This window comes from Carcharhinus amblyrhynchos, unplaced genomic scaffold (assembly GCF_965287045.1).
Source record: "Carcharhinus amblyrhynchos unplaced genomic scaffold, sCarAmb.v2.hapA scaffold_566, whole genome shotgun sequence".
NCBI classification, from domain to species: Eukaryota; Metazoa; Chordata; class Chondrichthyes; order Carcharhiniformes; family Carcharhinidae; genus Carcharhinus; species Carcharhinus amblyrhynchos.
This window is the reverse complement of record NW_027650306.1, coordinates 100,919-113,025: the sequence shown is the minus strand read 5'-3', so window position 1 is coordinate 113,025 and position 12,107 is coordinate 100,919. Positions and strand designations below refer to the sequence as shown.

Sequence of the window (12,107 nt, the reverse complement as noted above, 5' to 3'; positions counted from 1 at the left end):
CTGTATCTAACCCTGTGCTGTACCTGCCCTGGGAGTGTTTGATGGGGGACAGTGTAGAGGGAGCTTTACTCTGGATCTAACCCCGTGCTGTACCTGTCCTGGGAGTGTTTGATGGGGGACAGTGCAGAGGGAGCTTTACTCTGTATCTAACCCTGTGCTGTACCTGTCCTGGGAGTGTTTGATGGGGGACAGTGTAGAGGGAGCTTTACTCTGTATCTAACCCCGTGCTGTACCTGTCCTGGGAGTGTTTGATGGGGGGGACAGTGTAGAGGGAGCTTTACTCTGTATCTAACCCCGTGCTGTACCTGTCCTGGGAGTGTTTGATGGGGGACAGTGTCATGGGATCTTTGCTCTGTATCGAACCTCTGCATCCTAATACATGTGACAATAATAAATCAAATCAAAAGGTTGTCTCCATGTGCTGTTGGGTGGCGGTTTGATCCGTGTGGCTTTGACAGACCATCCCTTCGTGGTGAGATTGCACTATGGGATCTCCCTGTGCGCCGCAGTCATGACCACCCTTGGTCAAGTACTTCACTGACCGCGGAGTGCCTTGGGACCTCTCCATCCATCTCCCTGTGGTTGGGAAAGGATCCCACCCTTAGCAACATGGGGATTAGGAGCAGAAATGGGCAAATTCAACCCTTCGATCCGCTCCACCATTCAATCAGATCACGGTTCATCTTTTCCTGTTCCCCGCATTTACCCCGCCTCCTGTTCCCCGCGTCCACCCCCCACTCCTGTTCCCCGCGTCCACCCCCCCTCCTGTTCCCCGTGTCCACCCCCCCCCCGTTCCCCGCGTCCACCCCCCCTCCTGTTCCCCGCGTCCACCCCCCCCTCCTGTTCCCCGTGTCCACCCCCCCCTCCTGTTCCCCGCGTCCACCCCCCTCCTGTTCCCCACGTCCACCCCCCCGCACTGTTCCCCACGTCCACCCCCCCCACTGTTCCCCGCGTCCACCCCCCACTCCTGTTCCCCGCGTCCACCCCCCCTCCTGTTCCCCGTGTCCACCCCCGCTCCTGTTCCCCGCATTGACCCCCTCCTGTTCCCCGCGTCCACCCCCCCCTCCTGTTCCCCGCGTCCACCCCCCCCTCCTGTTCCCCGCGTCCACCCCCCCCCCCCCCCCGTTCCCCGCGTCCACCCCCCTCTCCTGTTCCCCGTGTGCCCTTAACAATATTTCCTTAAGTATATCCGACGATGACGTGTAGTGGACAGACCACATCACACGGGGAGCGTTCCCACATCTGGTTAAATATGAATAATTCATTTAAATTTCCAACACTGGTCCTTAAAATCAGATACAAACATAAACCTGAAAACAAGCTTGCGAGAGCCGAGGGGGTAGGGGGGTAGGGTCCTTTAAGTGTGCACAAAAGTCAGTTGGTTGAGATATTGAATTAATCATCCCGAGATGATACAATGCAAAGGTACAGGCCCGAGACGCCAATGGCGACTTCCTTTTTTGCGAGCGCTTATTGGAGAGATTAGAAATGGGATCAGATCTAGGCCCCTGAGTCCAGTTCCACCATTTTCATACGGTGTCCTTCCCACAAGGGCCCCGATATTTGCCAGTGCTGACCCTTTATGTTCAGTCCACAACCTGAGCCCCCCTATTCCCGACGATCGAATTCCTCAGGAATCCCGGCAAAGGAATCGCTCTCCATCTTGGTTGGGGATGGGAGTGGGGAAAGGGAATGTGGGACTCGCTCCCACGGGGAGTGGAGGAGAATGTGGGGCTTGCTCCCACGGGAAGTGGGGGAGAATATGGGAATGTGGGGAAAATGTGGGACTTGCTCCCACGGGAAGTGGGGGAGAATGTGGGGAAAATGTGGGACTCGCTCCCACGGGGAGTGGGGAAAATGTGGGACTCGCTCCCACGGGAAGTGGGGGAGAATGTGGGAATGTGGGGAGAGTGCGGAACTTGCTCCCACGGGGAACGGGAAGAATATGGGATTTTTTTCTTTATTCATTTGTGGGATGTGGGCATCGCTGGCTGGGCCAGCATTTATTGCCCGTCCCTAGTTGCCCCTTTGAGGGGCAGTTGAGAGTCAACCCCATTGCTGTGGCTCTGGGAGTCACATGTAGGCCAGACCGGGGTAAGGACGGCAGATTTCCTTCCCTAAAGGGAACCAGATGGGTTCTTCCGACAATGGGTCATCAGTAGATTCTTAATCCCAGATATTTTTTACTGAATTCAAATTCCACCATCTGCCGAGGCGGGATTCGAACCCCCAGGACGTTAGCTGAGTCTCTGGATTAATAATCTAGCGATATTATCACTGGGTCACATGGAGAGAAACCAGGGACTAAGGAAAGTGGTGGAACCTGCTGAACTGTGCTGACCAAGAGCCAGCAGGGGCTTTGATGGGCTGAAGGGCCTCCTTCTACATTGTAACCTTTCCACTGGGGTTGAATAGTGTTGATACGAGAGAGGTGGTTGGGGGCGGGGGGAGCTGAATGAACAGGCAAGGGAGATGGGGAGATGGAAAGGAGGAGGAGGGACGTCAGCTGATGGGCCGAATGGCCTATCTCTGCACAATAATTGCGTGGTGGATCAGAGCGTGAGCTCTACGCGCTCTGAGCAGTAGTAGAGTTGTGCTAATTCTAACAGTAGAAAAAAAACACGCGCGCACAGTGTCGAGGCAAAACAAGACGGCCAGAGTGTCTGCACTGGCTGGTCGCTGCTAGAGTTTTCCCTTCTGGGAGCGGATGACTTGCTCCCACAAGGCTGGTAGGTGTTAATTGTCCTCCCTGATGTTAAATTCGGGCATGCTTCGAACTCTGCGGGCAGACAGAAGTCCCGACATCCCGCCCTGGTAACTCTCCTCCTGCCAGAAGGGGTAGATCTTCAGCCGTGAACGCAGAGTGAGGACCGAGAGGCTGTTCCCCCGCTTGCCGTCCACCTGTCTCCGGAGGATCTGCCTGGCCTCCTCCTCCTCTTCCTGCTCGATGAAGTCCAGCAGGGTGAGCCGGAATATCCGGGGAACCTCGTGCAGCTCGCACTCAAATTCCCGCAACAGCTTCCGGAACCTGGAACCCAGAAACACAACAGGAATATAATCTCCCTCAATGTCAGCGGAACCAAGGAAATAGTCACCGACTTCACAAAGTGAAGTGAAGGACATCTCCCTGTCTACATCAACAGGGATGAAGTGGAAATTGTCCAGAGTTTCAAATTTCTGGGTGTCCAGACCACCAACAACCTGTCCTGTCCCCTCCATGCCAATCCATCTGACCTGCACGTCTTTAGACAGGAAGTTTTTGCCACGTTGTTAAGGGAGTCCAGAACCAGAGGGCATGGATTTCCTCCGGGTGCTCCGATTTCCTCCCACTGTCCAAAGGCTTGCAGGTTAGGTCGATTGGGCATGCTAAATTGCCCCTTAATGTCAGGGGGATTAGGAGGGTAAATATGTGGTGTTACGGGGATAGGACTGGGGTGGGATTGTTGTCAGTGCAGGCTCGATGGGCCAAATGACCTCTTTCTGCACTGTAGGAATTCTTTGAGAACGTACAGACGCCGGAACTCAACCGCCGCACCCGCCATGGGATCGGAGCGGGCGAGGGGCGGACAACGGAAATATCCTTTGACCTCGGGCAGGAATTTCCGGTCTGGCGAGGCCATGTGATCTCGTCCAGACTGTCAGCCAAGCTGGGAATCGAAGCTTTCAGGGTAGGGGTGAGGAGAATTCTACTTATCTCAGAGGATTGGGCGACTTTGGAACCCTCGGCCTCAGGAAGGCAGGTGGGGGTGGGGTGTGAGGGTCGCTGAATATTTTGTAAGGCACTGGGGCAGATCGCGTCTCAATAGGCAAAGGAATTGAAGGTTATCGAGCGAGGGGAGGCAGGGGTAGTGGGACAATGTAGCTCTCTCTCTGCTTCTCTGTCTCTGTGGTGGGGGGAGTCCAGGACTAGGGGGCCTCAGTTTGAGGATAAGGGGTAAACCTTTTTGGACTGAGCTGAGGGGAAATTTCTTCACCCAGAGAGCGGTGGGATTCACTCTCACAGAAAGTAGTTGAGGCCAAAACGTTGTGTGATTTCAGGAAGGAATTAGATATCGCTCTTGGGGCAAAAGGGATCGAGGGATATGGGGGGGGGTGGTGGTGGGGGAGAATCAGGATATTGAATTGGATGATCAGCCATGATCAAAATGAATGGCAGAGCAGGCTAGAATGGCCGAATGGCCTCCTCCTGCTTCTTGGTTCTATGTTCTTCCAGTAAATGGAATGGTGCACAACACACCAGCTGGGGCCTCACCAACCTTTTGTATTCAATGCTCTGATCGTGAGGGGGAAGGCCGCTCAGCCCATCTATACTTTCCAAAAGTAAAAGTAGCAGGTGTCACAGTAGTTAGCACTGTGCCTCACAGCGCCAGGGACCTGGGTTCGATTCCCGGCTCGGGTCACTGTCTGTGCGGAGTCTGCACATTCTCCTCGTGTCTGCATGGGTTTCCTCCGGGTGCTCTGGTTTTCTCCCACAGTCTAAAGACGTACTGGTTAGGTGGATTGGCCATGCTAAATTCTTCTTCAATGTACCCGAACAGGCACCGGAGTGTGACTATTGTGAAGTTGTGAGTTTGTAAAATTATAAAAGAAGGGATTTTTTTGCTATAATTAGAGCGTTAAAAGAGACACGGGTGCAGAATGCAGTACACAGAGAGCACAGAGTGAAACATTTTATCGGGAGCCGAGGCAGTGGTGTTGCCAAGACAATGGGCCGCTTTTGAATTTTAACCAATCAGTTTAAACCGGGCGTTGGAATAGCAGCAGCCTATCAGATTTGTATTTGATGTCTTGATAATCTGTAAACCAATCCTATTGTGGGGATTTTGGTATGTCATCAGTGGTGTAAGAACTAGCTCCCAGCTCCAGAAAGCCAGACAGCCACTGCCTCTGCCACAGCTTCAGAGAGAGAGTGAGAGAGAGAGAGAGAAAGAGAGATAATCAGTAACTGTCTCTAACAACAACAAAGAACAGTATAACAGCCACATTTATATCTTAAAAGAAAGCCTCATCTTAATAGTGAAAACAGAAGAAATCAGCAAAGATGACCAAAGATTCTGGAAGATAAAATCTGGTTATAAATTAGAGAGAGACTAGTAATTCTATTTTTTTGTTATTAAGTGGGAATTATATTTATCTAAACAGCATTCCATTTGAATTATGTTTTATTGGGTTTGTTAATAGTTTAGTTAGCCTCTTCCACTGTTAATTAGATAAATAAAAGTTACTTGTTGCTTTTCCAGAGAGAGTCTCAGGTGGTAGTTTTGATTTAACCCCTTCTCATACACACTTTAACAGATTATGAGGGGAAGTACTCCTCACTGAGTGTTTACATTTAGTTTTCAGAGAGAGAGGATCAACCTCTGCTTCGTAACAGTGGCGACGAGGGGATTTTCACAGTAACTTCATTGTAGTATTAATGTAAGCCGACCGCTTTTTATTCATTCATGGGACATGGCGCGTCGCTGGCTGGGCCAGCATTTATTGCCCATCCCTGCTGCCTTTGGAGGGGCAGTTGAGAGTCAGCCACATTGCTGTGTCTCTGGAGTCACACACAGGCCAGACCAGGGTAAGGGCGGCAGATTTCCTTCCCTAAAGGGAACCAGGGTTTTTCCGACAATGGGTCATCAGTAGATTATTAATCCCAGTTTTTTTTTATTGATTTCAAGCTCCCCCTTTGCCGTGTTGGGATTTGAACCCGGGTCCCCCAGAACATCAGGAGTTTCTGGATTAATAGTCTAGCAATAACAGCACTGGGCCACCGCCTTCCCTAGGTTGCTATAACTTAGCAACAGAGGGACAAGATTGCGGCTCTCCATGTAGTTGGGGAAGAGAATGGCATTGGCCTCTGAGCACCAGACACACATCGATGGGGGACAGTCACGGTGTCTGGTGAATTTGGCAGAGAGAATGCCACAGGCGTGGTTGTGCCGGCGTGAAGTTAGTGTTTGCAAAATTATAAAAAAGGGTTTTTATTTGCTTTATCTAGAGAGTTAAAAGAGACACAAGTGCATGATGCAGTACACAGAGAGCACAGAATGAAACATTTTATCGCGAGCCGGTGGGAAGTTGTGGTCTTGCCACAGTTGAGGGAGCTCTGAAGGGCAGTGACAGGGCCGTCAAATTCTGCCTGCTTGGTTGTCAGCCAAGACTCGCCCTGTTGAGTCTACTGGGTCCCCGATCGCCTCCCCCCTTGTGACACTGATAAATAACTTTAAACCTAAAGAAAAAACCAAAGTGGGGTGGCCAGGGTGTGAGTGAAGGACGCTTGCGTACCTGAGGATAAGGGGCCCACACTGGGAGGGCTTGATCTTGGAGCACAGCTCTTCCAACTCGAGTTGCTCTCTCTGGGAGATCTGGTAGTCGTGTTTGGGCTGGGCCATCAGCCAGCTGTAGTCCACTCCATGCTTCAGCCGTTTGTCCTCGGCCTGCCGCTCGCGGTGCATCCTCTCGGCCCGCTTCATCTGTGCCGTTAGCTCCAGGGTCAGTGTGTGGGTGACCAGCTCCTCCTCAGTGCGGGGCCGGAGGACCGAGCAGCGGTCGGTCCAGTCAAAAATGGCTGAGAGAAACATGCTGAAGGGAAGGTTGTCCGGGGACTGGGAACAGGAAGAGAAAGAGAGTGTCAGTCACAGACAGGAAGAAGCAAAGTGGGGGGTGCGGGGATGGGGAGGGGGGGGGATGGTGGGGAAGTGAAGAGAGGCCCATAAATTGAGTCTATAGCGCGGCACAGTGGTTAGCACGCCTGCCTCACGGTGTCAGGGACCCAGGTTTGATTCCGCCTTGGGTCGCTATCTGTGTGGACACATTCTCCCCATTTCTGCGTGGGTTTCCTCCGGGTCATCCGGTTTCCTCCCGCAGTCCAAAGATGTGCAGTTAGGTGGATTGGCTGTGCTAAATTGTCCCTTAGTGCTCAAAGATGTGCAGATTAGGTGGATTGGCCATGCTAAATTGCCCCTTAATGTCCAAAGATGTGTAGGTTAGGTGGATTGGCCGTGATAAATACATAGGGTTAATGGGGTTATGAGGGAGGCAGGGGGTAGGTCTGGATAAGGGGCTCTTTTGGAGAATTGGTGCAGACTCAATGGGCCAAGTGACTTCTTTCTGCACTGAAGGGATTCTATGGAACCTGTGGATAAGCTGTCGTGTCCAATACAATTTGTCTGACAGCTTCTGGGGGAAGTGGAGATCAGACCAGTTCTGAATTTTTGACCCAATTTCCCTGAAAAATTCAGATCAACAATTCATTTGGTCTACATTTCAAAATTTATAATATTTAAATTTGATAACTTAGAATATTTTAAAATCTACATTTTTCCTGAGCTACTTGTAAGTGTCTGACTGACAAATTCTAAGGATAGTTTCACTCGTGTCAAAAGAGGCAGGTGCCACTTATAGAGTGTTGTGAGTTGGTGCCAGAGTGTTGGAGTGGTATGGTTGTATTAGCTACAGAGTTGAATTATTTTGTAAATCTTATCATAACCTAACATCAGTTAATTGCTGTGCGATTAATGATGCTTTGAGATTTGGGCCTCCAATTTCACCATCGCTTATAGTAACTCTGCCTATAGTCTGTGGGTATAATGAAAGAAAGGCAAAATCTACATGTATTTATTTTACTCATTCATGGGACACAGGCGTCGCTGGCTGGGCCAGCATTTATTGCCCACCCCTAGTTGCCCTTGGAGGGCAGTTGAAAGTCAACCACATTGCTGTGGCTCTGGAGTCACATGTAGTTCAAACCAGGGTAAGGATGGCAGATTTCCTTTCCTAAAAGGCATTAGTGAATCAGATGGGTTTTTCCGACAACCGGCAATGGTGAACTGGTGCGACCACAATAATCTCGCTCACAATTTCAACAAAACGAAGGAGATTGTCATCGACTTCAGGAAGCGTAGTGGAGACCATGCCCCTATCTACATCAATGGGGATGAAGTAGAAATGGTCAAAAGCCTCAAATTTTTAGGTGTCCAGATCACCAACAATCTATCCTGGTCCCCCCATGCCGACACTATAGTTAAAAAATCCCACCAATGTCTATACTTTCTCAGAAGACTAAGGAAATTTGGCATGTCTGCTACAACTCTCACCAACTTTTACAGATGCACCATAGAAAGCATTCTTTCTGGTTGTATCACAGCTTGGTACGGGCTCCTGCTCTGCCCAAGACTGCTAGAAATTATAAAAGGTTGTGAATGTAGCCCAATCCATCATGCAAACCAGCCTCCCATCCATTCACTCTGTCTACACTCTCCACTGCCTTGGGAAAAGCAACCAGCACAATTAAGGATCCCATGTACCCCAGACATCTCTCTTCCACCTTCTTCCGTGGGGAAAAAGATACAAAAGTCTGAGGTCATGTGCCAACCGGCTTCTTCCCTGCTGCCATCACACTTTTGAATAGACTTACCTTGCATTAAGTTGATCTTTCTCCACACCCTAGCTATGACTGTAACACCTACATTCTGCATTCTCTCGTTTCCTTGTCTATGAACGGTATGCTTTGACTGTATAGAGTGCAAGAAACAATACCTTCATTGTATATGAATACATGACGCAGTAATAAATCAAATCAAATTGGTTTCATGGTCATCAGTAGATTCTTATCTTCAGATTTTTTTATTGAATTGAAGTTCCACCACCTGCCATGGCGGGATTCGAACCCAAGTCCCCAGAACATTAGCTGAGCTTCTGGATTAATAATCGAGTGATGGTAGCACTAGGCAATTGCCTCCCCATTAATACAACACCTTTCACAATGTTCCAAATCACTTTACGGCCAATTAAATACTCCTGAGTTGTAGCCACTGGTATAACATAGGCAATGCTATCAAATGGTACAGCAGGCTCGAGGGCCGAATGGCCTACTCCTAATACATGTTTGTGTATCATTCTGGATGGATGGGATGATCTGGACTCAGATTATCCCGAATTATCTTGTCAACAGAGAGTGACGTCATGGCTGGAGTTCTGTTTGTTTTGTTGCTATTAGAGATTTAGTGTAAGGTGAAATTGCCAGGACAGGATTGTGTGACGGACGTGTAGTGAACCAGTCATCTGTTATACACAGCACATGTTCCTCAAGAGTCACTTCCATTCATTTCAACCGTGTCCTTTTGTCTAACTACCCATTATCTAATTCTACTTTGGTGCTTGTATGCATTTTTGAAGGCATTGAAATATCACAAAGTTATATTGCACAATAGATAATAAAATAAATATTGTAGTGAGGAGCAGCAGTCTTTAGACCTGTGATTAGGAAAATATAGATACGGTTGTGTACCATTCAGTCATTGTCTTCGGACCTCTTAAAAACTATATTGCACAAAGACACCTGAGGGCTCCGCCACTTCTCACTCACAGTGATGACCCATATTGTCCAAGCAGTTCACTTTAACACAGGAATTAGGAGCAGAAGGAAGCAAATTCAAACCTTTGAGCCTGCTCTGCCATTCAATCAGATCAGGGCTGATTTCTCTCTGGTCTTAATCTACCCCCCCACCTGTTCCCCATATCTCCTTATCCTTTTCTTATTAGAAATATATCTACTTCTCAAAACCATTCAATGATTCAGACTCCACCGTGCTATGGGGCAGCGAGTTCCCCACATTCACTCCCCTCTGTGATAAGTAGTTCCCCCTCATCTCAGTTTTAAATCTATTGCCTCTCAACCTATACCCTGTGACCTCTTGTTCTAGATTGCCCCACAAGGGGAATCATTTGGTCTGTGTCTACTCTATCAATCCCTTTTATACCCCGCGATCAGATTCCCCACTCATCCTTCTAAACTCCAGTCAGTATAAGCCCAAAATGTTTATCTCCCCTTGTACGACAACTCAGAGGATAGTCAGTCTGTGGAATTCTGCCTCCTGCCCCCCCCATACCACACCCTCCCCCCGAGAATCCCCTTGACCCCTCTATTTAGTTTAAAATCTATTTACTACTGTCACAAGTCGGCTTACATTAACACTGCAATGAAGTGACTGTGAAAATCCCCTAGTTGCCATGCTCTGGCACCTGTTTGGATACTCTGAGGGAGAATTTAGCACGGCCAATGCACCAGTCTTTCAGACAGTGGAAAGAAACCCACACAGACATGGGGAGAATGTGCAGACTCAGCACAGACAGTGACCCAAGCCAGGAATTGAACCCGGGTCCTGGCGCTGTGAGACAGCAGTGCTAACCGTTTATGAAGCCCAATGTCCCATCTGCTTTGCTAAGTCCTCCCTGAAATGTGTTCCGCCAGCCTTCAGCGATCAATACCTGGAGTTACAATCAGAAGAGAGATCAGAACATTGGCTGATGAGGGAACTCTGGGTCTCCAGCCTTTCATGGGGTTAACACAGAATCTGTACAGTACAGAAGGAGGACATTTGGCCCATCGAGTCTGCACTGACCACAATCTCACCCAGACCCTATAGCAGTACCCCCACGTATTTATCCGGCTAATTCCCCCCCATCTCCTCCCCCGCAAAACTAAATTCAACTAAGTATAGCCAATCAACCTAACCCATACATCTTTGGACACTAAGGAGCAATTTAGCATGGCCAATCTACCTAAACAGCACATCTTTGGACAGTAAGGGGCAATATAGCATGGCCAATCCACCTAACCAGCACATCTTTGGACTCTAAGGGGCAATTTAGCACGGCCAATCCACCTAACCTTCATATCTTTGGACACTAAGGGGCAATTTACCATGGCCAATCCACCTAACCAGCACATCTTTGGACACTAAGGGGCAATTTAGCACGGCCAATCCACCTAACCAGCACATCTTTGGACTCTAAGGGGCAATTTAGCATGGCCAATCCACCTAACCAGCACATCTTTGGACACTAAGGGGCAATTTAGCATGGCCAATCCACCTAACCTGCACATCTTTGGACTCTAAGGGGCAATTTAGCATGGCCAATCCACCTAACCTGCATATCTTTGGACACTAAGGGGCAATTTACCATAGCTAATCCACCTAACCAGCACATCTTTGGACACTAAGGGGCAATTTAGCACGGCCAATCCAACTAACCAGCACATCTTTGGACTCTAAGGGGCAATTTAGCATGACCAATCCACGTAACCAGCACATCTTTGGACTGTGGGACGAAATTGGAGCACCTGGAGGAAACCCATGCAGATACGGGGAGAACATGAAGATTCCACATATACAGGGACTCGAGGCTGGAATTGAACCCGGGTCCCTGGCGCTGTGAGGTGGTAGTGCTAACCACTGAGCCACCGTGCCGCCCAGCTTGGCTGCGACAAATCAAAACGGAACCACACCGTGAGATATGGCCCAGCGCCACCCTCTCCCTCACCCAATCCATATCTTCCCACGCCAAGGGTTCCAACCCAAGGGTTCCAACCCCCATGCTTCACAAAGATGGTAAAGCGGGCCTCACCTTGGCTGTGATGCTGGAACAGAAGGGAGGGAAGTTCTCTCGTCTGTCTCCTGTGTCCTCTGCCTCTGTTTTCACTCTGTCTACCACTATTGCCTCGCTGGCCGGCAGATAATCCGGTATTAAGTTGCTAATCCCAACCTGTGTCAGCATAAAGTGTCTTGTGGGAGCTGTGTGGGATGGACGGGGAGTCAGAGAGGTGGATGTTATGCACCTCGATCTATTGTCAACATGCAGGAGGTCACGTAGTTCACGAATTGTCGCAGAAGGGGGGATCACAGCCCACATTGGTGAGGCCTCTTTAACGTCCCCAGAGCACTCCACATGCACGTTGTAGGCAAAACATGACCCTGGGCCGCGTAACGCAATATTAGGGAACTGACTGATGCTGGGCTGAAGAGGTTTGGTTTTGAGGAATGTCTGAGAGGGAGAGGGGCGGAGAGGTTCAGGAAGGGATTTCTAGACCGTAATCTGCCCCCAACTCCCCCCCCCCACCCCCAAACCCCCCACCACCCCCAAGACTGCCAATGGCAGAATCATAGAATCGTAGAATCACTACAGTGTGAAGGAGGCCCATCGAGTCTGCGCCAACAGTTATCTCACCCAGCCCCTATTCCCATAACCCAACATATTTACCCTGCTAATCGCCCTGATACTAGGGTCAATTTACCATGGACAATCCACCTAACCTGCACATCTTTGGACACTAAGGG

At 49.6% G+C, this 12,107-nt stretch overlaps 1 protein-coding gene across 1 annotated transcript; it reads right to left on the bottom strand.

Annotated features, from left to right (window-relative positions):
• Positions 1-1,241: 1,241 nt before the first annotated feature.
• LOC145339602 (protein RD3-like) lies at positions 1,242-11,851 on the bottom strand. The gene is made up of 3 exons (XM_080184104.1): positions 11,398-11,851; positions 6,274-6,593; positions 1,242-3,028 (listed from the first exon to the last, which is right to left on the bottom strand). The coding sequence occupies exons 1-3, from the start codon at positions 11,680-11,682 to the stop codon at positions 2,737-2,739; spliced, it is 897 nt and encodes a 298-aa protein (XP_080040230.1). The 5' UTR covers positions 11,683-11,851; the 3' UTR covers positions 1,242-2,736.
• Between the last annotated feature and the right edge of the window lie 256 nt (positions 11,852-12,107).